This window comes from Oncorhynchus masou, chromosome 25, assembly GCF_036934945.1.
Source record: "Oncorhynchus masou masou isolate Uvic2021 chromosome 25, UVic_Omas_1.1, whole genome shotgun sequence".
NCBI classification, from domain to species: domain Eukaryota; kingdom Metazoa; phylum Chordata; class Actinopteri; order Salmoniformes; family Salmonidae; genus Oncorhynchus; species Oncorhynchus masou.
The window spans coordinates 14,942,036-14,969,939 of NC_088236.1; the positions used below are offsets into that span (position 1 = coordinate 14,942,036).

The following is a 27,904-nucleotide window of genomic DNA, read 5'->3' on the forward strand; positions in this document are numbered from 1 at the left end:
TGGGATAAATATGTTACATTTCTTGACCTACACCTATACAGAATAGGTTTTAGGCTGTAAGAACAGTCATTTGTCAAATCATACAAGGTAACTTTGTGTTCCAATTTGCAAGAGGAACAGTAGCCTAGCCTTAGTATAGGGTGCGCGAGAAGACATACTATCTGTAGCGCCGTCTCCGCCCACTATACTGCACGATGGTGATATATATCCCTATATCGATGGTTGTATGTTCATTCTAACGCATTACTTTAGCACCGTTTCCATTGGATGCTTCTGTATTTTTCCGCCGATGGTGATATCATACAGAATATCAGCCACGCTTGCCACTGAATTACAGCTTGTCCTATTTAGCCATCTAACCACAAGGCAGAGGCAGAAAACAGTCGTCTCGTTCAGAGAGAGAGAGCGAGAGAGAGAGCTGTGAAATGGGCATATAAACCCGTATCAAGCATATTATCTAAATTGACATTTAAATACATCGGAATGGCTTGTAATCCATTACTAAAAATCCACCCCACTAAACAGTAACTTAATTACCGGTATCGTAATTTGACCGTAATTAGGGAAAAACCTCGAGCCTGTGGAGATGGGATTCCTCCACCAGCTACATCTTCTGTTGTGGAAGAATGTGTCTTTGAAGAGAAGAGGACCGGTAAGGAAACATTTTCTTTGATATTATTAGATAACAATTACAATATAGGGGTGCTTAGAAATATGGGACATTAGCTTAAATAGGCTACTGGTTGTGCGCTTGGAAAACATCACCGAATGTCAGTGCGAGATCAGACGGGCGTCAGGCTACAGAATTCGGTTGCTGCTACTGCATTGCCTTTATTTGAGGCTGGCATGATATTCACTGGGCACACACTGGTTGAATCAACGTTGTTCCACCAACGTGAAATAGACATTGAATTGACATCTGTGCGCAGTGGGGTGCCTTCATCAGTTCCCAGACATTTCAGTTCAAGAAATGTCATGTTTTTTTTGTGACAATTGTAGACTAATTTGCGCTGCCATAGTTTCCAAGGTGTTTGGATGTGTTATACCACCAGGTTTACTAGTCGTGAATTCACAGAAAACCGAACAGGTTGTTGTGTGCATAAACTCCTCATAACCTCTCATGCTTATCAGAACATCATGCCAAGCGCTAGAGAAGATGATGTAAACACACATTAATGACAATTTTTAATTGCGTCTTATTATGGTGCTATGAGAATATGTGAGGTGCATTTGGAAATTATAACTGATTCAATTCAAATAACACACTAGTATTCATATCAAAAGGTGCATAAGTGTAGCCTAAGTAATTGCTTATTCATCTATCTACTGCATGTACGTGGGTATTTTGGTTATGCACCTGCCTCACATGTAGCCTAGACTACCTGACAGACAATGACAGGAAGGACACTGAGAATGTGGCCCGCTGGTGCTCAAAGTCTTTAAAATAAACATTATGTTCAGTTTTTACCATCCCAATATATATATATATATATATATATATATATATATATATATATATATATATATATATATATATATATATATATATATATAAAAAATCTGTAGATACATTTGGGAGGAGCATTTTCACAGAGGGGGCAGGTACCCTGGCACCTGTAGACCTCTCTCTGTGCGTTGGCCTGCAAAGAAGATGATCTGAGGTCCTCTACAAGGACACCAGAGATAATGGACCAGAATCTCAGATATTCAGAGCTCTGACACATTTTTATGTAATGTCTGTATCTCTTATACACTCTGGATCGAACCAAAAAAAGTTATGTTTCTTTCTTCATATATGGCACCCTTAAAGGTTCTATATACAACCCATTTTTAGGGTTATGTGTTCAGAAGCCCAGTGGTTCTTCTTCAAGGAACCCACATTGGTTTCATATAGAACCCTTGGGTTTCAGATAGCGTTCTATATGGAACCAATTTCAGTTCTAAATAGAACCTTAAGGGGTGTCATATATGAAGAAAGCACACTTTTTTTGGTAGAACCGTTTTTGGTTGTATCCATAACCTTTGTTTCTAAGACTGTATGTCAAACCTTGATTAGTGAGGCCATGTATGGTGGATTAGACTCTACTACTTTGGTATAGTGGTGGACATGTATGGTGGATTAGACTCTACTACTTTGGTATAATGGGGGACATGTATGGTGGATTAGACTCTACTACTTTGGTATAGTCGGGGACATGTATGGGGGATTAGACTCTACTACTTTGGTATAGTGGGGGACATGTATGGGGGATTAGACTCTACTACTTTGGTATAGTGGTGGTCATGTATGGTGGATTAGACTCTACTACTTTGGTATAGTGGTGGACATGTATGGTGGATTAGACTCTACTACTTTGGTATAATGGGGGACACGTGTGGTGGATTAGACTCTACTACTTTGGTATAGTGGTGGACATGTATGGTGGATTAGACTCTACTACTTTGGTATAGTGGTGTAGTGGTGGACATGTATGGTGGATTAGACTCTACTACTTTGGTATAGTGGTGGTCATGTATGGTGGATTAGAATCTACTACTTTGGTATAGTGGTGTAGTGGTGGACATGTATGGTGGATTAGACTCTACTACTTTGGAATAGCGGTGGTCATGTATGGTGGATTAGAATCTACTACTTTGGTATAGTGGTGTAGTGGTGGACATGTATGGTGGATTAGACTCTACTACTTTGGTATAGTGGGGGACATGTATGGTGGATTAGACTCTACTACTTTGGTATAGTGGTGTAGTGGTGGACATGTATGGTGGATTAGACTCTACTACTTTGGTATAGTGGTGGACATGTATGGTGGATTAGACTCTACTACTTCGGTATAGTGGTGTAGTGGTGGACATGTATGGTGGATTAGACTCTACTACTTTGGTATAGTGGTGGACATGTATGGTGTATTAGACTCTACTACTTTGGTATAGTGGTGGACATGTATGGGGGATTAGACTCTACTACTTTGGTATAGTGGTGGACATGTATGGTGGATTAGACTCTACTACTTTGGTATAGTGGGGGACATGTATGGTGGATTAGACTCTACTACTTTGGTATAGTGGTGGTCATGTATGGTGGATTAGACTCTACTACTTTGGTATAGTGGTGTAGTGGTGGACATGCATGGTGGATTAGAGTCTACTACTTTGGTATAGTGGGGGACATGTATGGTGGATTAGACTCTACTACTTTGGTATAGTGGTGTAGTGGTGGACATGTATGGTGGATTAGACTCTACTACTTTGGTATAGTGGTGTAGTGGTTGACATTTATGGTGGATTAGACTCTACTACTTTGGTATAGTGGTGGACATGTATGGTGGATTAGACTCTACTACTTTGGTATACTGGTGTAGTGGTGGACATGTATGGTGGATTAGACTCTGCTACTTCGGTATAGTGGTGGACATGTATGGTGGATTAGACTCTACTACTTTGGTATAGTGGTGTAGAGGTGGACAAGTATGGTGGATTAGACTCTACTACTTTGGTATAGTGGGGGACATGTATGGTGGATTAGACTCTACTACTTTGGTAAAGTGGTGGACATGTATGGTGGATTAGACTCTACTACTTTGGTATAGCGGTGGATATGTATGGTGGATTAGACTCTACTACTTTGGTATAGTGGTGTAGTGGTGGACATGTATGGTGGATTAGACTCTACTACTTTGGTATAGTGGGGGACATGTATGGTGGATTAGACTCTACTACTTTGGCATAGTAGTGGGGACATGTATGGTGGATTAGACTCTACTACTTTGGTATAGTGGGGGACATGTATGGTGGATTAGACTCTACTACTTTGGTATAGTGGTGTAGTGGTGGACATGTATGGTGGATTAGACTCTACTACTTTGGTATAGTGGGGGACATGTATGGTGGATTAGACTCTACTACTTTGGTATACTGGTGTAGTGGTGGACATGTATGGTGGATTAGACTCTGCTACTTGGTATAGTGGTGGACATGTATGGTGGATTAGACTCTACTACTTTGGTATAGTGGTGTAGAGGTGGACAAGTATGGTGGATTAGACTCTACTACTTTGGTATAGTGGGGGACATGTATGGTGGATTAGACTCTACTACTTTGGTAAAGTGGTGGACATGTATGGTGGATTAGACTACTTTGGTATAGCGGTGGATATGTATGGTGGATTAGACTCTACTACTTTGGTATAGTGGTGTAGTGGTGGACATGTATGGTGGATTAGACTCTACTACTTTGGTATAGTGGGGGACATGTATGGTGGATTAGACTCTACTACTTTGGCATAGTAGGGGACATGTATGGTGGATTAGACTCTACTACTTTGGTGTAGTGGTGGACATGTATGGTGGATTAGACTCTACTACTTTGGTTTAGTGGTGGACATGAATGGTGGATTAGACTCTACTACTTTGGTATAGTGGGGGACATGTATGGTGGATTAGACTCTACTACTTTGGTATAGTGGTGGTCATGTATGGTGGATTAGACTCTACTACTTTGGTATAGTGGTGTATTGGTGGACATGCATGGTTGATTAGAGTCTACTACTTTGGTATAGTGGGGGACATGTATGGTGGATTAGACTCTACTACTTTGGTATAGTGGTGTAGTGGTGGACATGTATGGTGGATTAGACTCTACTACTTTGGTATAGTGGTGGACATGTATGGTGGATTAGACTCTTCTACTTTGGTATAGTGGTGTAGTGGTGGACATGTATGGTCGATTAGACTCTGCTACTTTGGTATAGTGGTGGACATGTATGGTGGATTAGACTCTACTACTTTGGTACAGTGGTGGACATGTATGGGGGATTAGACTCTACTACTTTGGTATAGTGGTGGACATGTATGGTGTATTAGACTCTACTACTTTGGTACAGTGGTGGACATGTATGGGGGATTGACTCTACTACTTTGGTATAGTGCTGGACATGTATGGGGGATTAGACTCTACTACTTTGGTATAGTGGTGGACATGTATGGTGGATTAGACTCTACTACTTTGGTATAGTGGGGGACATGTATGGTGGATTAGACTCTACTACTTTGGTATAGTGGTGGTCATGTATGGTGGATTAGACTCTACTTTGGTATAGTGGTGTAGTGGTGGACATGCATGGTGGATTAGAGTCTACTACTTTGGTATAGTGGGGGACATGTATGGTGGATTAAACTCTACTACTGTGGTATAGTGGTGTAGTGGTGGACATGTATGGTGGATTAGACTCTACTACTTTGGTATAGTGGTGTAGTGGTTGACATGTATGGTGGATTAGACTCTACTACTTTGGTATAGTGGTGGACATGTATTGTGGATTAGACTCTACTACTTTGGTATACTGGTGTAGTGGTGGACATGTATGGTGGATTAGACTCTGCTACTTTGGTATAGTGGTGGACATGTATGGTGGATTAGACTCTACTACTTTGGTATAGTGGTGTAGAGGTGGACAAGTATGGTGGATTAGACTCTACTACTTTGGTATAGTGGGGGACATGTATGGTGGATTAGACTCTACTACTTTGGTATAGTGGGGGACATGTATGGTGGATTAGACTCTACTACTTTGGTATAGTGGGGGACATGTATGGTGGATTAGACTCTACTACTTTGGTATAGTGGGGGACATGTATGGTGGATTAGACTCTACTACTTTGGTAAAGTGGTGGACATTTATGGTGGATTAGACTACTTTGGTATAGCGGTGGACATGTATGGTGGATTAGACTCTACTACTTTGGTATAGTGGTGTAGTGGTGGACATGTATGGTGGATTAGACTCTACTACTTTGGTATAGTGGGGGACATGTATGGTGGATTAGACTCTACTACTTTGGCATAGTAGGGGACATGTATGGTGGATTAGACTCTACTACTTTGGTATAGTGGGGGACATGTATGGTGGATTAGACTCTACTACTTTGGTATAGTGGTGTAGTGGTGGACATGTATGGTGGATTAGACTCTACTACTTTGGTTTAGTGGTGGACATGAATGGTGGATTAGACTCTACTACTTTGGTATAGTGGGTGGACATGTATGGTGGATTAGACTCTACTACTTTGGTATATTGGGGGACATGTATGGTGGATTAGACTCTACTACTTTGGTATAGTGAGGACATGTATGGTGGATTAGACTCTACTACTTTGGTATAGTGGTGGACATGTATGGTGGATTAGACTCTACTACTTTGGTATAATGGGGGACATGTATGGTGGATTAGACTCTACTACTTTGGTATAGTGGGGGACATGTATGGGGATTAGACTCTACTACTTTGGTATAGTGGGGGACATGTATGGGGGATTAGACTCTACTACTTTGGTATAGTGGTGGTCATGTATGGTGGATTAGACTCTACTACTTTGGTATAGTGGTGGACATGTATGGTGGATTAGACTCTACTACTTTGGTATAATGGGGACATGTGTGGTGGATTAGACTCTACTACTTTGGTATAGTGGTGGACATGTATGGTGGATTAGACTCTACTACTTTGGTATAGTGGTGTAGTGGTGGACATGTATGGTGGATTAGACTCTACTACTTTGGTATAGTGGTGGTCATGTATGGTGGATTAGAATCTACTACTTTGGTATAGTGGTGTAGTGGTGGACATGTATGGTGGATTAGACTCTACTACTTTGGTATAGTTGGTGGTCATGTATGGTGGATTAGAATCTACTACTTTGGTATAGTGGTGTAGTGGGGACATGTATGGTGGATTAGACTCTACTACTTTGGTATAGTGGGGGACATGTATGGTGGATTAGACTCTACTACTTTGGTATAGTGGTGTAGTGGTGGACATGTATGGTGGATTAGACTCTACTACTTTGGTATAGTGGTGGACATGTATGGTGGATTAGACTCTACTACTTAGTGGTGTAGTGGTGGACATGTATGGTGGATTAGACTCTACTACTTTGGTATAGTGGTGGACATGTATGGTGTATTAGACTCTACTACTTTGGTATAGTGGTGGACATGTATGGGGGATTAGACTCTACTACTTTGGTATAGTGGTGGACATGTATGGTGGATTAGACTCTACTACTTTGGTATAGTGGGGGACATGTATGGTGGATTAGACTCTACTACTTTGGTATAGTGGTGGTCATGTATGGTGGATTAGACTCTACTACTTTGGTATAGTGGTGTAGTGGTGGACATGCATGGTGGATTAGAGTCTACTACTTTGGTATAGTGGGGGACATGTATGGTGGATTAGACTCTACTACTTTGGTATAGTGGTGTAGTGGTGGACATGTATGGTGGATTAGACTCTACTACTTTGGTATAGTGGTGTAGTGGTTGACATGTATGGTGGATTAGACTCTACTACTTTGGTATAGTGGTGGACATGTATGGTGGATTAGACTCTACTACTTTGGTATACTGGTGTAGTGGTGGACATGTATGGTGGATTAGACTCTGCTACTTCGGTATAGTGGTGGACATGTATGGTGGATTAGACTCTACTACTTTGGTATAGTGGTGGTGGACAAGTATGGTGGATTAGACTCTACTACTTTGGTATAGTGGGGGACATGTATGGTGGATTAGACTCTACTATAAAGTGGTGGACATGTATGGTGGATTAGACTCTACTACTTTGGTATAGCGGTGGATATGTATGGTGGATTAGACTCTACTACTTTGGTATAGTGGTGTAGTGGTGGACATGTATGGTGGATTAGACTCTACTACTTTGGTATAGTGGGGGACATGTATGGTGGATTAGACTCTACTACTTTGGCATAGTAGGGGACATGTATGGTGGATTAGACTCTACTACTTTGGTATAGTGGGGGACATGTATGGTGGATTAGACTCTACTACTTTGGTATAGTGGTGTAGTGGTGGACATGTATGGTGGATTAGACTCTACTACTTTGGTATAGTGGGGGACATGTATGGTGGATTAGACTCTACTACTTTGGTATACTGGTGTAGTGGTGGACATGTATGGTGGATTAGACTCTGCTACTTCGGTATAGTGGTGGACATGTATGGTGGATTAGACTCTACTACTTTGGTATAGTGGTGTAGAGGTGGACAAGTATGGTGGATTAGACTCTACTACTTTGGTATAGTGGGGGACATGTATGGTGGATTAGACTCTACTACTTTGGTAAAGTGGTGGACATGTATGGTGGATTAGACTCTACTACTTTGGTATAGCGGTGGATATGTATGGTGGATTAGACTCTACTACTTTGGTATAGTGGTGTAGTGGTGGACATGTATGGTGGATTAGACTCTACTACTTTGGTATAGTGGGGGACATGTATGGTGGATTAGACTCTACTACTTTGGCATAGTAGGGGACATGTATGGTGGATTAGACTCTACTACTTTGGTATAGTGGGGGACATGTATGGTGGATTAGACTCTACTACTTTGGTATAGTGGTGTAGTGGTGGACATGTATGGTGGATTAGACTCTACTACTTTGGTTTAGTGGTGGACATGAATGGTGGATTAGACTCTACTACTTTGGTATAGTGGGGGACATGTATGGTGGATTAGACTCTACTACTTTGGTATAGTGGTGGTCATGTATGGTGGATTAGACTCTACTACTTTGGTATAGTGGTGTATTGGTGGACATGCATGGTTGATTAGAGTCTACTACTTTGGTATAGTGGTGGACATGTATGGTGGATTAGACTCTTCTACTTTGGTATAGTGGTGTAGTGGTGGACATGTATGGTGGATTAGACTCTGCTACTTTGGTATAGTGGTGGACATGTATGGTGGATTAGACTCTACTACTTTGGTACAGTGGTGGACATGTATGGGGGATTAGACTCTACTACTTTGGTATAGTGGTGGACATGTATGGTGTATTAGACTCTACTACTTTGGTACAGTGGTGGACATGTATGGGGGATTAGACTCTACTACTTTGGTATAGTGCTGGACATGTATGGGGGATTAGACTCTACTACTTTGGTATAGTGGTGGACATGTATGGTGGATTAGACTCTACTACTTTGGTATAGTGGGGGACATGTATGGTGGATTAGACTCTACTACTTTGGTATAGTGGTGGTCATGTATGGTGGATTAGACTCTACTTCTTTGGTATAGTGGTGTAGTGGTGGACATGTATGGTGGATTAGACTCTACTACTTTGGTATAGTGGTGGACATGTATGGTGGATTAGACTCTTCTACTTTGGTATAGTGGTGTAGTGGTGGACATGTATGGTCGATTAGACTCTGCTACTTTGGTATAGTGGTGGACATGTATGGTGGATTAGACTCTACTACTTTGGTACAGTGGTGGACATGTATGGGGGATTAGACTCTACTACTTTGGTATAGTGGTGGACATGTATGGTGGATTAGACTCTACTACTTTGGTACAGTGGTGGACATGTATGGGGATTAGACTCTACTACTTTGGTGGATAGTGCTGGACATGTATGGGGGATTAGACTCTACTACTTTGGTATAGTGGTGGACATGTATGGTGGATTAGACTCTACTACTTTGGTATAGTGGGGGACATGTATGGTGGATTAGACTCTACTACTTTGGTATAGTGGTGGTCATGTATGGTGGATTAGACTCTACTTTGGTATAGTGGTGTAGTGGTGGACATGCATGGTGGATTAGAGTCTACTACTTTGGTATAGTGGGGGACATGTATGGTGGATTAAACTCTACTACTTTGGTATAGTGGTGTAGTGGTGGACATGTATGGTGGATTAGACTCTACTACTTTGGTATAGTGGTGTAGTGGTTGACATGTATGGTGGATTAGACTCTACTACTTTGGTATAGTGGTGGACATGTATTGTGGATTAGACTCTACTACTTTGGTATACTGGTGTAGTGGTGGACATGTATGGTGGATTAGACTCTGCTACTTTGGTATAGTGGTGGACATGTATGGTGGATTAGACTCTGCTACTTTGGTATAGTGGTGTAGAGGTGGACAAGTATGGTGGATTAGACTCTACTACTTTGGTATAGTGGGGGACATGTATGGTGGATTAGACTCTACTACTTTGGTATAGTGGGGGACATGTATGGTGGATTAGACTCTACTACTTTGGTATAGTGGGGGACATGTATGGTGGATTAGACTCTACTACTTTGGTATAGTGGGGGACATGTATGGTGGATTAGACTCTACTACTTTGGTAAAGTGGTGGACATTTATGGTGGATTAGACTCTACTACTTTGGTATAGCGGTGGACATGTATGGTGGATTAGACTCTACTACTTTGGTATAGTGGTGTAGTGGTGGACATGTATGGTGGATTAGACTCTACTACTTTGGTATAGTGGGGGACATGTATGGTGGATTAGACTCTACTACTTTGGCATAGTAGGGGACATGTATGGTGGATTAGACTCTACTACTTTGGTATAGTGGGGGACATGTATGGTGGATTAGACTCTACTACTTTGGTATAGTGGTGTAGTGGTGGACATGTATGGTGGATTAGACTCTACTACTTTGGTTTAGTGGTGGACATGAATGGTGGATTAGACTCTACTACTTTGGTATAGCGGTGGACATGTATGGTGGATTAGACTCTACTACTTTGGTATATTGGGGGACATGTATGGTGGATTAGACTCTACTACTTTGGTATAGTGAGGCCATGTATGGTGGATTAGACTCTACTACTTTGGTATAGTGGTGGACATGTATGGTGGATTAGACTCTACTACTTTGGTATAATGGGGGACATGTATGGTGGATTAGACTCTACTACTTTGGTATAGTCGGGGACATGTATGGGGGATTAGACTCTACTACTTTGGTATAGTGGGGGACATGTATGGGGGATTAGACTCTACTACTTTGGTATAGTGGTGGTCATGTATGGTGGATTAGACTCTACTACTTTGGTATAGTGGTGGACATGTATGGTGGATTAGACTCTACTACTTTGGTATAATGGGGGACACGTGTGGTGGATTAGACTCTACTACTTTGGTATAGTGGTGGACATGTATGGTGGATTAGACTCTACTACTTTGGTATAGTGGTGTAGTGGTGGACATGTATGGTGGATTAGACTCTACTACTTTGGTATAGTGGTGGTCATGTATGGTGGATTAGAATCTACTACTTTGGTATAGTGGTGTAGTGGTGGACATGTATGGTGGATTAGACTCTACTACTTTGGTATAGCGGTGGTCATGTATGGTGGATTAGAATCTACTACTTTGGTATAGTGGTGTAGTGGTGGACATGTATGGTGGATTAGACTCTACTACTTTGGTATAGTGGGGGACATGTATGGTGGATTAGACTCTACTACTTTGGTATAGTGGTGTAGTGGTGGACATGTATGGTGGATTAGACTCTACTACTTTGGTATAGTGGTGGACATGTATGGTGGATTAGACTCTACTACTTTGGTATAGTGGTGTAGTGGTGGACATGTATGGTGGATTAGACTCTACTACTTTGGTATAGTGGTGGACATGTATGGTGTATTAGACTCTACTACTTTGGTATAGTGGTGGACATGTATGGGGATTAGACTCTACTACTTTGGTATAGTGGTGGACATGTATGGTGGATTAGACTCTACTACTTTGGTATAGTGGGGGACATGTATGGTGGATTAGACTCTACTACTTTGGTATAGTGGTGGTCATGTATGGTGGATTAGACTCTACTACTTTGGTATAGTGGTGTAGTGGTGGACATGCATGGTGGATTAGAGTCTACTACTTTGGTATAGTGGGGGACATGTATGGTGGATTAGACTCTACTACTTTGGTATAGTGGTGTAGTGGTGGACATGTATGGTGGATTAGACTCTACTACTTTGGTATAGTGGTGTAGTGGTTGACATGTATGGTGGATTAGACTCTACTACTTTGGTATAGTGGTGGACATGTATGGTGGATTAGACTCTACTACTTTGGTATACTGGTGTAGTGGTGGACATGTATGGTGGATTAGACTCTGCTACTTCGGTATAGTGGTGGACATGTATGGTGGATTAGACTCTACTACTTTGGTATAGTGGTGTAGAGGTGGACAAGTATGGTGGATTAGACTCTACTACTTTGGTATAGTTTGGATTAGACTCTACTACTTTGGTAAAGTGGTGGACATGTATGGTGGATTAGACTCTACTACTTTGGTATAGCGGTGGATATGTATGGTGGATTAGACTCTACTACTTTGGTATAGTGGTGTAGTGGTGGACATGTATGGTGGATTAGACTCTACTACTTTGGTATAGTGGGGGACATGTATGGTGGATTAGACTCTACTACTTTGGCATAGTAGGGGACATGTACGGTGGATTAGACTCTACTACTTTGGTATAGTGGGGGACATGTATGGTGGATTAGACTCTACTACTTTGGTATAGTGGTGTAGTGGTGGACATGTATGGTGGATTAGACTCTACTACTTTGGTATAGTGGGGGACATGTATGGTGGATTAGACTCTACTACTTTGGTATACTGGTGTAGTGGTGGACATGTATGGTGGATTAGACTCTGCTACTTCGGTATAGTGGTGGACATGTATGGTGGATTAGACTCTACTACTTTGGTATAGTGGTGTAGAGGTGGACAAGTATGGTGGATTAGACTCTACTACTTTGGTATAGTGGGGGACATGTATGGTGGATTAGACTCTACTACTTTGGTAAAGTGGTGGACATGTATGGTGGATTAGACTCTACTACTTTGGTATAGCGGTGGATATGTATGGTGGATTAGACTCTACTACTTTGGTATAGTGGTGTAGTGGTGGACATGTATGGTGGATTAGACTCTACTACTTTGGTATAGTGGGGGACATGTATGGTGGATTAGACTCTACTACTTTGGCATAGTAGGGGACATGTATGGTGGATTAGACTCTACTACTTTGGTATAGTGGGGGACATGTATGGTGGATTAGACTCTACTACTTTGGTATAGTGGTGTAGTGGTGGACATGTATGGTGGATTAGACTCTACTACTTTGGTTTAGTGGTGGACATGAATGGTGGATTAGACTCTACTACTTTGGTATAGTGGGGGACATGTATGGTGGATTAGACTCTACTACTTTGGTATAGTGGTGGTCATGTATGGTGGATTAGACTCTACTACTTTGGTATAGTGGTGTATTGGTGGACATGCATGGTTGATTAGAGTCTACTACTTTGGTATAGTGGGGGACATGTATGGTGGATTAGACTCTACTACTTTGGTATAGTGGTGTAGTGGTGGACATGTATGGTGGATTAGACTCTACTACTTTGGTATAGTGGTGGACATGTATGGTGGATTAGACTCTTCTACTTTGGTATAGTGGTGTAGTGGTGGACATGTATGGTGGATTAGACTCTGCTACTTTGGTATAGTGGTGGACATGTATGGTGGATTAGACTCTACTACTTTGGTACAGTGGTGGACATGTATGGGGGATTAGACTCTACTACTTTGGTATAGTGGTGGACATGTATGGTGTATTAGACTCTACTACTTTGGTACAGTGGTGGACATGTATGGGGGATTAGACTCTACTACTTTGGTATAGTGCTGGACATGTATGGGGATTAGACTCTACTACTTTGGTATAGTGGTGGACATGTATGGTGGATTAGACTCTACTACTTTGGTATAGTGGGGGACATGTATGGTGGATTAGACTCTACTACTTTGGTATAGTGGTGGTCATGTATGGTGGATTAGACTCTACTTCTTTGGTATAGTGGTGTAGTGGTGGACATGCATGGTGGATTAGAGTCTACTACTTTGGTATAGTGGGGGACATGTATGGTGGATTAAACTCTACTACTGTGGTATACTGGTGTAGTGGTGGACATGTATGGTGGATTAGACTCTACTACTTTGGTATAGTGGTGTAGTGGTTGACATGTATGGTGGATTAGACTCTACTACTTTGGTATAGTGGTGGACATGTATTGTGGATTAGACTCTACTACTTTGGTATACTGGTGTAGTGGTGGACATGTATGGTGGATTAGACTCTGCTACTTTGGTATAGTGGTGGACATGTATGGTGGATTAGACTCTGCTACTTTGGTATAGTGGTGTAGAGGTGGACATGTATGGTGGATTAGACTCTACTACTTTGGTATAGTGGGGGACATGTATGGTGGATTAGACTCTACTACTTTGGTATAGTGGGGGACATGTATGGTGGATTAGACTCTACTACTTTGGTATAGTGGTGTAGTGGTGGACATGTATGGTGGATTAGACTACTACTTTGGTATAGTGGTGGACATGTATGGTGGATTAGACTCTACTACTTTGGTAAAGTGGTGGACATGTATGGTGGATTAGACTCTACTACTTTGGTATAGCGGTGGACATGTATGGTGGATTAGACTCTACTACTTTGGTATAGTGGTGTAGTGGTGGACATGTATGGTGGATTAGAGTCTACTACTTTGGTATAGTGGGGGACATGTATGGTGGATTAAACTCTACTACTGTGGTATAGTGGTGTAGTGGTGGACATGTATGGTGGATTAGACTCTACTACTTTGGTATAGTGGTGTAGTGGTTGACATGTATGGTGGATTAGACTCTACTACTTTGGTATAGTGGTGGACATGTATTGTGGATTAGACTCTACTACTTTGGTATACTGGTGTAGTGGTGGACATGTATGGTGGATTAGACTCTGCTACTTTGGTATAGTGGTGGACATGTATGGTGGATTAGACTCTGCTACTTTGGTATAGTGGTGTAGAGGTGGACAAGTATGGTGGATTAGACTCTACTACTTTGGTATAGTGGGGGACATGTATGGTGGATTAGACTCTACTACTTTGGTATAGTATGTATGGTGGATTAGACTCTACTACTTTGGTATAGTGTTTGACATGTATGGTGGATTAGACTCTACTACTTTGGTATAGTGGTGTAGTGGTGGACATGTATGGTGGATACCAATTTGTAAGTCGCTCTGGATAAGAGTGTCTGCTAAATGACTTAAATGTAAATGTAAATTAGACTCTACTACTTTGGTATAGTGGGGGACATGTATGGTGGATTAGACTCCACTTCTTTGGTATAGCGGTGGACATGTATGGTGGATTAGACTCTACTACTTTGGTATAGTGGTGTAGTGGTGGACATGTATGGTGGATTAGACTCTACTACTTTGCTATAGTGTTGGACATGTATGGTGGATTCGACTCTACTACTTTGGTATAGCGGTGGACATGTATGGTGGATTAGACTCTACTACTTTGGTATAGTGGGGGACATGTATGGTGGATTAGACTCTACTACTTTGGTATAGTGGTTTAGTGGTGGACATGTATGGTGGATTAGACTCTACTACTTTGGTATAGTGGTGTACATGTATGGTGGATTAGACTCTACTAATTTGGTATAGTGGTTTAGTGGTGGACATGTATGGTGGATTAGACTCTACTACTTTGGTATAGTGGTGTAGTGGTGGACATGTATGGTGGATTAGACTCTACTACTTTGGTATAGTGGGGGACATGTATGGTGGATTAGACTCTACTACTTTGGTATAGTAGGGGACATGTATGGTGGATTAGACTCTACTACTTTGGTATAGTGGTGTAGTGGTGGACATGTATGGTGGATTAGACTCTACTACTTTGGTATAGCGGTGGACATGTATGGTGGATTAGACTCTACTACTTTGGTATAGTGGGAGACATGTATGGTGGATTAGACTCTACTACTTTGGTATAGTGCTGGATATGTATGGTGGATTAGACTCTACTACTTTGGTATAGTTGGGGACATGTATGGTGGATTAGACTCTACTACTTTGGTATAGTGGGGGACATGTATGGTGGATTAGACTCTACTACTTTGGTATAGTGGGGGACATGTATGGTGGATTAGACTCTACTACTTTGGTATAGTGGTGTAGTGGTGGACATGTATGGTGGATTAGACTCTACTACTTTGGTATAGTTGGGGACATGTATGGTGGATTAGACTCTACTACTTTGGTATAGTGGGGGACATGTATGGTGGATTAGACTCTACTACTTTGGTATAGTGGGGGACATGTATGGTGGATTAGACTCTACTACTTTGGTATAGTGGTGTAGTGGTGGACATGTATGGTGGATTAGACTCTACTACTTTGGTATAGCGGTGGACATGTATGGTGGATTAGACTCTACTACTTTGGTATAGTGGGGGACATGTATGGTGGATTAGACTCTACTACTTTGCTATAGTGGGGGACATGTATGGTGGATTAGACTCTACTACTTTGGTATAGTGGTGTAGTGGTGGACATGTATGGTGGATTAGACTCTACTACTTTGGTATAGTGGTGGACATGTATGGTGGATTAGACTCTACTACTTTGGTATAGCGGTGGACATGTATGGTGGATTAGACTCTACTACTTTGGTATAGTGGTGGACATGTATGGTGGATTAGACTCTACTACTTTGGTATAGTGGTGAACATGTATGGTGGATTAGACTCTACTACTTTGGTATAGTGGTGGACATGTATGGTGGATTAGACTCCACTACTTTGGTATAGTGGTGGACATGTATGGTGGATTAGACTCTACTACTTTGGTATAGTGGTGTAGTGGTGGACATGTATGGTGGATTAGACTCTACTACTTTGCTATAGTGGTGGACATGTATGGTGGATTGACTCTACTACTTTGGTATGGTGGACATGTATGGTGGATTAGACTCTACTACTTTGGTATAGTGGGGGACATGTATGGTGGATTAGACTCTACTACTTTGGTATAGTGGTTTAGTGGTGGACATGTATGGTGGATTAGACTCTACTACTTTGGTATAGTGGTGTACATGTATGGTGGATTAGACTCTACTACTTTGGTATAGTGGTTTAGTGGTGGACATGTATGGTGGATTAGACTCTACTACTTTGGTATAGTGGTGTAGTGTTGGACATGTATGGTGGATTAGACTCTACTACTTTGGTATAGTGGGGGACATGTATGGTGGATTAGACTCTACTACTTTGGTATAGTAGGGGACATGTATGGTGGATTAGACTCTACTACTTTGGTATAGTGGTGTAGTGGTGGACATGTATGGTGGATTAGACTCTACTACTTTGGTATAGCGGTGGACATGTATGGTGGATTAGACTCTACTACTTTGGTATAGTGGGAGACATGTATGGTGGATTAGACTCTACTACTTTGCTATAGTGGGGGACATGTATGGTGGATTAGACTCTACTACTTTGGTATAGTGGTGTAGTGGTGGACATGTATGGTGGATTAGACTCTACTACTTTGGTATAGTGGTGGACATGTATGGTGGATTAGACTCTACTACTTTGGTATAGTGGTGGACATGTATGGTGGATTAGACTCTACTACTTTGGTATAGTGTTGGACATGTATGGTGGATTAGACTCTACTACTTTTGTATAGTGGTGTAGTGGTGGACATGTATGGTGGATTAGACTCTACTACTTTGGTATAGTGGGGGACATGTATGGTGAATTAGACTCTACTACTTTGGTATAGTAGGGGACATGTATGGTGGATTAGACTCTACTACTTTGGTATAGTGGGGGACATGTATGGTGGATTAGACTCTAGTACTTTGGTATAGTGGTGTAGTGGTGGACATGTATGGTGGATTAGACTCTACTACTTTGGTATTTGGACATGTATGGTGGATTAGACTCTACTACTTTGGTATAGTGGGGGACATGTATGGTGGATTAGACTCTACTACTTTGTTATAGTGGGGGACATGTATGGTGGATTAGACTACTACTTTGTTATAGTGGTGTAGTGGTGGCCATGTATGGTGGATTAGACTCTACTACTTTGGTATAGTGGTGGACATGTATGTTGGATTAGACTCTACTACTTTGGTAAAGTGGTGGACATGTATGGTGGATTAGACTCTACTACTTTGGTATAGCGGTGGATATGTATGGTGGATTAGACTCTACTACTTTGGTATAGTGGTGTAGTGGTGGACATGTATGGTGGATTAGACTCTACTACTTTGGTATAGTGGGGGACATGTATGGTGGATTAGACTCTACTACTTTGGCATAGTAGGGGACATGTATGGTGGATTAGACTCTACTACTTTGGTATAGTGGGGGACATGTATGGTGGATTAGACTCTACTACTTTGGTATAGTGGTGTAGTGGTGGACATGTATGGTGGATTAGACTCTACTACTTTGGTATAGTGGGGGACATGTATGGTGGATTAGACTCTACTACTTTGGTATACTGGTGTAGTGGTGGACATGTATGGTGGATTAGACTCTGCTACTTCGGTATAGTGGTGGACATGTATGGTGGATTAGACTCTACTACTTTGGTATAGTGGTGTAGAGGTGGACAAGTATGGTGGATTAGACTCTACTACTTTGGTATAGTGGGGGACATGTATGGTGGATTAGACTCTACTACTTTGGTAAAGTGGTGGACATGTATGGTGGATTAGACTCTACTACTTTGGTATAGCGGTGGATATGTATGGTGGATTAGACTCTACTACTTTGGTATAGTGGTGTAGTGGTGGACATGTATGGTGGATTAGACTCTACTACTTTGGTATAGTGGGGGACATGTATGGTGGATTAGACTCTACTACTTTGGCATAGTAGGGGACATGTATGGTGGATTAGACTCTACTACTTTGGTATAGTGGGGGACATGTATGGTGGATTAGACTCTACTACTTTGGTATAGTGGTGTAGTGGTGGACATGTATGGTGGATTAGACTCTACTACTTTGGTTTAGTGGTGGACATGAATGGTGGATTAGACTCTACTACTTTGGTATAGTGGGGGACATGTATGGTGGATTAGACTCTACTACTTTGGTATAGTGGTGGTCATGTATGGTGGATTAGACTCTACTACTTTGGTATAGTGGTGTATTGGTGGACATGCATGGTTGATTAGAGTCTACTACTTTGGTATAGTGGGGGACATGTATGGTGGATTAGACTCTACTACTTTGGTATAGTGGTGTAGTGGTGGACATGTATGGTGGATTAGACTCTACTACTTTGGTATAGTGGTGGACATGTATGGTGGATTAGACTCTTCTACTTTGGTATAGTGGTGTAGTGGTGGACATGTATGGTGGATTAGACTCTGCTACTTTGGTATAGTGGTGGACATGTATGGTGGATTAGACTCTACTACTTTGGTACAGTGGTGGACATGTATGGGGGATTAGACTCTACTACTTTGGTATAGTGGTGGACATGTATGGTGTATTAGACTCTACTACTTTGGTACAGTGGTGGACATGTATGGGGGATTAGACTCTACTACTTTGGTATAGTGCTGGACATGTATGGGGGATTAGACTCTACTACTTTGGTATAGTGGTGGACATGTATGGTGGATTAGACTCTACTACTTTGGTATAGTGGGGGACATGTATGGTGGATTAGACTCTACTACTTTGGTATAGTGGTGGTCATGTATGGTGGATTAGACTCTACTTCTTTGGTATAGTGGTGTAGTGGTGGACATGCATGGTGGATTAGAGTCTACTACTTTGGTATAGTGGGGGACATGTATGGTGGATTAAACTCTACTACTGTGGTATAGTGGTGTAGTGGTGGACATGTATGGTGGATTAGACTCTACTACTTTGGTATAGTGGTGTAGTGGTTGACATGTATGGTGGATTAGACTCTACTACTTTGGTATAGTGGTGGACATGTATTGTGGATTAGACTCTACTACTTTGGTATACTGGTGTAGTGGTGGACATGTATGGTGGATTAGACTCTGCTACTTTGGTATAGTGGTGGACATGTATGGTGGATTAGACTCTGCTACTTTGGTATAGTGGTGTAGAGGTGGACAAGTATGGTGGATTAGACTCTACTACTTTGGTATAGTGGGGGACATGTATGGTGGATTAGACTCTACTACTTTGGTATAGTGGGGGACATGTATGGTGGATTAGACTCTACTACTTTGGTATAGTGGTGTAGTGGTGGACATGTATGGTGGATTAGACTACTACTTTGGTATAGTGGGGGACATGTATGGTGGATTAGACTCTACTACTTTGGTATAGCGGTGGACATGTATGGTGGATTAGACTCTACTACTTTGGTATAGTGGTGTAGTGGTGGACATGTATGGTGGATTAGAGTCTACTACTTTGGTATAGTGGGGGACATGTATGGTGGATTAAACTCTACTACTGTGGTATAGTGGTGTAGTGGTGGACATGTATGGTGGATTAGACTCTACTACTTTGGTATAGTGGTGTAGTGGTTGACATGTATGGTGGATTAGACTCTACTACTTTGGTATAGTGGTGGACATGTATTGTGGATTAGACTCTACTACTTTGGTATACTGGTGTAGTGGTGGACATGTATGGTGGATTAGACTCTGCTACTTTGGTATAGTGGTGGACATGTATGGTGGATTAGACTCTGCTACTTTGGTATAGTGGTGTAGAGGTGGACAAGTATGGTGGATTAGACTCTACTACTTTGGTATAGTGGGGGACATGTATGGTGGATTAGACTCTACTACTTTGGTATAGTGGGGGACATGTATGGTGGATTAGACTCTACTACTTTGGTATAGTGTTTGACATGTATGGTGGATTAGACTCTACTACTTTGGTATAGTGGTGTAGTGGTGGACATGTATGGTGGATACCAATTTGTAAGTCGCTCTGGATAAGAGTGTCTGCTAAATGACTTAAATGTAAATGTAAATTAGACTCTACTACTTTGGTATAGTGGGGGACATGTATGGTGGATTAGACTCTACTACTTTGGTATAGTAGGGGACATGTATGGTGGATTAGACTCTACTACTTTGGTATAGTGGTGTAGTGGTGGACATGTATGGTGGATTAGACTCTACTACTTTGCTATAGTGGGGGACATGTATGGTGGATTAGACTCCACTTCTTTGGTATAGCGGTGGACATGTATGGTGGATTAGACTCTACTACTTTGGTATAGTGGTGTAGTGGTGGACATGTATGGTGGATTAGAATCTACTACTTTGCTATAGTGGTGGACATGTATGGTGGATTCGACTCTACTACTTTGGTATAGCGGTGGACATGTATGGTGGATTAGACTCTACTACTTTGGTATAGTGGGGGACATGTATGGTGGATTAGACTCTACTACTTTGGTATAGTGGTTTAGTGGTGGACATGTATGGTGGATTAGACTCTACTACTTTGGTATAGTGGTGTACATGTATGGTGGATTAGACTCTACTAATTTGGTATAGTGGTTTAGTGGTGGACATGTATGGTGGATTAGACTCTACTACTTTGGTATAGTGGTGTAGTGGTGGACATGTATGGTGGATTAGACTCTACTACTTTGGTATAGTGGGGGACATGTATGGTGGATTAGACTCTACTACTTTGGTATAGTAGGGGACATGTATGGTGGATTAGACTCTACTACTTTGGTATAGTGGTGTAGTGGTGGACATGTATGGTGGATTAGACTCTACTACTTTGGTATAGCGGTGGACATGTATGGTGGATTAGACTCTACTACTTTGGTATAGTGGGAGACATGTATGGTGGATTAGACTCTACTACTTTGGTATAGTGCTGGATATGTATGGTGGATTAGACTCTACTACTTTGGTATAGTTGGGGACATGTATGGTGGATTAGACTCTACTACTTTGGTATAGTGGGGGACATGTATGGTGGATTAGACTCTACTACTTTGGTATAGTGGGGGACATGTATGGTGGATTAGACTCTACTACTTTGGTATAGTGGTGTAGTGGTGGACATGTATGGTGGATTAGACTCTACTACTTTGGTATAGTTGGGGACATGTATGGTGGATTAGACTCTACTACTTTGGTATAGTGGGGGACATGTATGGTGGATTAGACTCTACTACTTTGGTATAGTGGGGGACATGTATGGTGGATTAGACTCTACTACTTTGGTATAGTGGTGTAGTGGTGGACATGTATGGTGGATTAGACTCTACTACTTTGGTATAGCGGTGGACATGTATGGTGGATTAGACTCTACTACTTTGGTATAGTGGGGGACATGTATGGTGGATTAGACTCTACTACTTTGCTATAGTGGGGGACATGTATGGTGGATTAGACTCTACTACTTTGGTATAGTGGTGTAGTGGTGGACATGTATGGTGGATTAGACTCTACTACTTTGGTATAGTGGTGGACATGTATGGTGGATTAGACTCTACTACTTTGGTATAGCGGTGGACATGTATGGTGGATTAGACTCTACTACTTTGGTATAGTGGTGGACATGTATGGTGGATTAGACTCTACTACTTTGGTATAGTGGTGAACATGTATGGTGGATTAGACTCTACTACTTTGGTATAGTGGTGGACATGTATGGTGGATTAGACTCCACTACTTTGGTATAGCGGTGGACATGTATGGTGGATTAGACTCTACTACTTTGGTATAGTGGTGTAGTGGTGGACATGTATGGTGGATTAGACTCTACTACTTTGCTATAGTGGTGGACATGTATGGTGGATTCGACTCTACTACTTTGGTATAGCGGTGGACATGTATGGTGGATTAGACTCTACTACTTTGGTATAGTGGGGGACATGTATGGTGGATTAGACTCTACTACTTTGGTATAGTGGTTTAGTGGTGGACATGTATGGTGGATTAGACTCTACTACTTTGGTATAGTGGTGTACATGTATGGTGGATTAGACTCTACTACTTTGGTATAGTGGTTTAGTGGTGGACATGTATGGTGGATTAGACTCTACTACTTTGGTATAGTGGTGTAGTGTTGGACATGTATGGTGGATTAGACTCTACTACTTTGGTATAGTGGGGGACATGTATGGTGGATTAGACTCTACTACTTTGGTATAGTAGGGGACATGTATGGTGGATTAGACTCTACTACTTTGGTATAGTGGTGTAGTGGTGGACATGTATGGTGGATTAGACTCTACTACTTTGGTATAGTGGGGGACATGTATGGTGGATTAGACTCTACTACTTTGGTATAGTAGGGGACATGTATGGTGGATTAGACTCTACTACTTTGGTATAGTGGTGTAGTGGTGGACATGTATGGTGGATTAGACTCTACTACTTTGGTATAGCGGTGGACATGTATGGTGGATTAGACTCTACTACTTTGGTATAGTGGGAGACATGTATGGTGGATTAGACTCTACTACTTTGGTATAGTGCTGGATATGTATGGTGGATTAGACTCTACTACTTTGGTATAGTTGGGGACATGTATGGTGGATTAGACTCTACTACTTTGGTATAGTGGGGGACATGTATGGTGGATTAGACTCTACTACTTTGGTATAGTGGGGGACATGTATGGTGGATTAGACTCTACTACTTTGGTATAGTGGTGTAGTGGTGGACATGTATGGTGGATTAGACTCTACTACTTTGGTATAGTTGGGGACATGTATGGTGGATTAGACTCTACTACTTTGGTATAGTGGGGGACATGTATGGTGGATTAGACTCTACTACTTTGGTATAGTGGGGGACATGTATGGTGGATTAGACTCTACTACTTTGGTATAGTGGTGTAGTGGTGGACATGTATGGTGGATTAGACTCTACTACTTTGGTATAGTGGTGGACATGTATGGTGGATTAGACTCTACTACTTTGGTATAGTGGGGGACATGTATGGTGGATTAGACTCTACTACTTTGGTATAGTGGGGGACATGTATGGTGGATTAGACTCTACTACTTTGGTATAGTGGTGTAGTGGTGGACATGTATGGTGGATTAGACTCTACTACTTTGGTATAGTGGTGGACATGTATGGTGGATTAGACTCTACTACTTTGGTATAGTGGTGGACATGTATGGTGGATTAGACTCTACTACTTTGGTATAGTGGTGGACATGTATGGTGGATTAGACTCTACTACTTTGGTATAGTGGTGAACATGTATGGTGGATTAGACTCTACTACTTTGGTATAGTGGTGGACATGTATGGTGGATTAGACTCACTACTTTGGTATAGCGGTGGACATGTATGGTGGATTAGACTCTACTACTTTGGTATAGTGGTGTAGTGGTGGACATGTATGGTGGATTAGACTCTACTACTTTGCTATAGTGGTGGACATGTATGGTGGATTCGACTCTACTACTTTGGTATAGCGGTGGACATGTATGGTGGATTAGACTCTACTACTTTGGTATAGTGGGGGACATGTATGGTGGATTAGACTCTACTACTTTGGTATAGTGGTTTAGTGGTGGACATGTATGGTGGATTAGACTCTACTACTTTGGTATAGTGGTGTACATGTATGGTGGATTAGACTCTACTACTTTGGTATAGTGGTTTAGTGGTGGACATGTATGGTGGATTAGACTCTACTACTTTGGTATAGTGGTGTAGTGTTGGACATGTATGGTGGATTAGACTCTACTACTTTGGTATAGTGGGGGACATGTATGGTGGATTAGACTCTACTACTTTGGTATAGTAGGGGACATGTATGGTGGATTAGACTCTACTACTTTGGTATAGTGGTGTAGTGGTGGACATGTATGGTGGATTAGACTCTACTACTTTGGTATAGCGGTGGACATGTATGGTGGATTAGACTCTACTACTTTGGTATAGTGGGGACATGTATGGTGGATTAGACTCTACTACTTTGGTATAGTGGGGGACATGTATGGTGGATTAGACTCTACTACTTTGGTATAGTGGTGTAGTGGTGGACATGTATGGTGGATTAGACTCTACTACTTTGGTATAGTGGTGGACATGTATGGTGGATTAGACTCTACTACTTTGGTATAGTGGTGGACATGTATGGTGGATTAGACTCTACTACTTTGGTATAGTGTTGGACATGTATGGTGGATTAGACTCTACTACTTTGTATAGTGGTGTAGTGGTGGACATGTATGGTGGATTAGACTCTACTACTTTGGTATAGTGGGGGACATGTATGGTGAATTAGACTCTACTACTTTGGTATAGTAGGGGACATGTATGGTGGATTAGACTCTACTACTTTGGTATAGTGGGGGACATGTATGGTGGATTAGACTCTAGTACTTTGGTATAGTGGTGTAGTGGTGGACATGTATGGTGGATTAGACTCTACTACTTTGGTATAGTGGGGGACATGTATGGTGGATTAGACTCTACTACTTTGTTATAGTGGGGGACATGTATGGTGGATTAGACTACTACTTTGTTATAGTGGTGTAGTGGTGGCCATGTATGGTGGATTAGACTCTACTACTTTGGTATAGTGGTGGACATGTATGTTGGATTAGACTCTACTACTTTCTTATAGTGGTGGACATGTATGGGGGATTAGACTCTACTACTTTGTTATAGTGGTGGACATGTATGGGGGATTAGACTCTACTACTTTGGTATAGTGGTGGACATGTATGTTGGATTAGACTCTACTACATTGTTATAGTGGTGGACATGTATGGTGGATTAGACTCTACTACTTTGGTATAGTGGTTTAGTGGTGGACATGCATGGTGGATTAGACTCTACTACTTTGGTATAGTGGTGTAGTGGTGGACATGTATGGTGGATTAGACTCTACTACTTTGGTATAGTGGGGGACATGTATGGTGGATTAGACTCTACTACTTTGGTATAGTAGGGGACATGTATGGTGGATTAGACTCTACTACTTTGGTATAGTGGTGTAGTGGTGGACATGTATGGTGGATTAGACTCTACTACTTTGGTATGGACATGTATGGTGGATTAGACTCTACTACTTTGGTATAGTGGGAGACATGTATGGTGGATTAGACTCTACTACTTTGCTATAGTGGGGGACATGTATGGTGGATTAGACTCTACTACTTTGGTATAGTGGTGTAGTGGTGGACATGTATGGTGGATTAGTCTCTACTACTTTGGTATAGTGGTGGACATGTATGGTGGATTAGACTCTACTACTTTGGTATAGTGGTGGACATGTATGGTGGATTAGACTCTACTACTTTGGTATAGTGTTGGACATGTATGGTGGATTAGACTCTACTACTTTGGTATAGTGGTGTAGTGGTGGACATGTATGGTGGATTAGACTCTACTACTTTGGTATAGTGGGGGACATGTATGGTGAATTAGACTCTACTACTTTGGTATAGTAGGGGACATGTATGGTGGATTAGACTCTACTACTTTGGTATAGTGGGGGACATGTATGGTGGATTAGACTCTAGTACTTTGGTATAGTGGTGTAGTGGTGGACATGTATGGTGGATTAGACTCTACTACTTTGGTATAGCGTTGGACATGTATGGTGGATTAGACTCTACTACTTTGGTATAGTGGGGGACATGTATGGTGGATTAGACTCTACTACTTTGTTATAGTGGGGGACATGTATGGTGGATTAGACTACTACTTTGTTATAGTGGTGTAGTGGTGGACATGTATGGTGGATTAGACTCTACTACTTTGGTATAGTGGTGGACATGTATGTTGGATTAGACTCTACTACTTTCTTATAGTGGTGGACATGTATGGGGGATTAGACTCTACTACTTTGTTATAGTGGTGGACATTTATGGTTGATTAGACTCTACTACTTTGGTATAGTGGTGGACATGTATGTTGGATTAGACTCTACTACATTGTTATAGTGGTGGACATGTATGGTGGATTAGACTCTACTCCTTTGGTATAGTGATGGACATGTATGGTGGATTAGACTCTACTACTTTGGTATAGTGGTGGACATGTATGGTGGATTAGACTCTACTACTTTGTTATAGTGGTGGACATGTATGGGGGATTAGACTCTACTACTTTGGTATAGTGGTGGACATCAGCAACATGGACATGTATGGTGGATTAGACTCTACTACTTTGGTATAGTTGTGGACATCAGCAACATGGACATGTATGGTGGATTAGACTCTACTACTTTTGTATAGTGGTGGACATCAGCAACATGGACATGTTTGGTGGATTAGACTCTACTACTTTGGTATAGTGGTGGACATCAGCAACATGGACATGTGTTACACAATGTTAAAATCTTATGTCAGATTAGTAACACAGCAACATTTAGGCTCCTGGGAGGCCCTGTCCAATAATATCATTCTTCTGCACCACAGATCTATTTAGCCAGAATAGGAGACCTGCTAACAGATGTGTATGTGACCAATAACATTTGATTAGATTTGATTTGTTTTCCAGGGAGTCCTGGGCTCCACAAAAACAACAAAAACATACCATTATTGACTGAAACACACCGGATTACACCATAGCATTTTATCAGACGATGGTTTTCATGTGGGATCGGGACCAGAAGATTCCTCATAATGAATGGTGCCTTTGACAAACACGGTCCCCCCCCCCCCCTCCCGCGTGCACACTTTGTTTTTCGCCCTAGCACTACACAGCTGATTCAAATAATCAAAGGTTGATGATGAGTTGGTTATTTGAAACAGCTGTGTAGTGCTAGGGCCAAACCCAGAACGTGCCCTCAGTGGGGGCCAGAGGACCGCGTTTAGGAAACCCTGATCTAGACTATAGACAGCACCTGACAAACATTTGATTTTGGAGTAAACTACCTCTTCAGTTGACAATGTAAAATAACCACTTTAAAGCTTAATGACCCAACGTGCTATTTTTATCATCAATAAATAGGGCCTGTTTATAGTAGCGTAGTCTGCAGAGAACACTATCTATTTCCATTTTATAGCCTTTCCTTTCACAGCAGTTGGGGATTTTGCCTAAAGATCTTTATAGGACATATATACCCTGTCCCATTAGGTCCAGACTTCTTTTCTACAGGCAATGTAGAGCGCTGTCCCCGCTGGTTTCCTTGATCCTAAAGATGCTTCGTTTTGTCCCTCATCCATCATGATTTACATTTACATTTACATTTAAGTCATTTAGCAGACGCTCTTATCCAGAGCGACTTACAAA

At 41.7% G+C, this 27,904-nt stretch overlaps 1 protein-coding gene across 1 annotated transcript in view; it reads left to right on the forward strand.

Moving 5' to 3' along the window:
• Nucleotides 1–232: 232 nt before the first annotated feature.
• LOC135513589 (ATP-binding cassette sub-family A member 2-like) overlaps nt 233–27,904 on the forward strand; it is a 149,088-nt gene continuing 121,416 nt past the window's right edge. The window contains 1 exon segment of the mRNA XM_064936475.1: nt 233–652. Coding sequence (XP_064792547.1) covers nt 587–652 — 66 coding nt within the window. The 5' untranslated portion in view covers nt 233–586.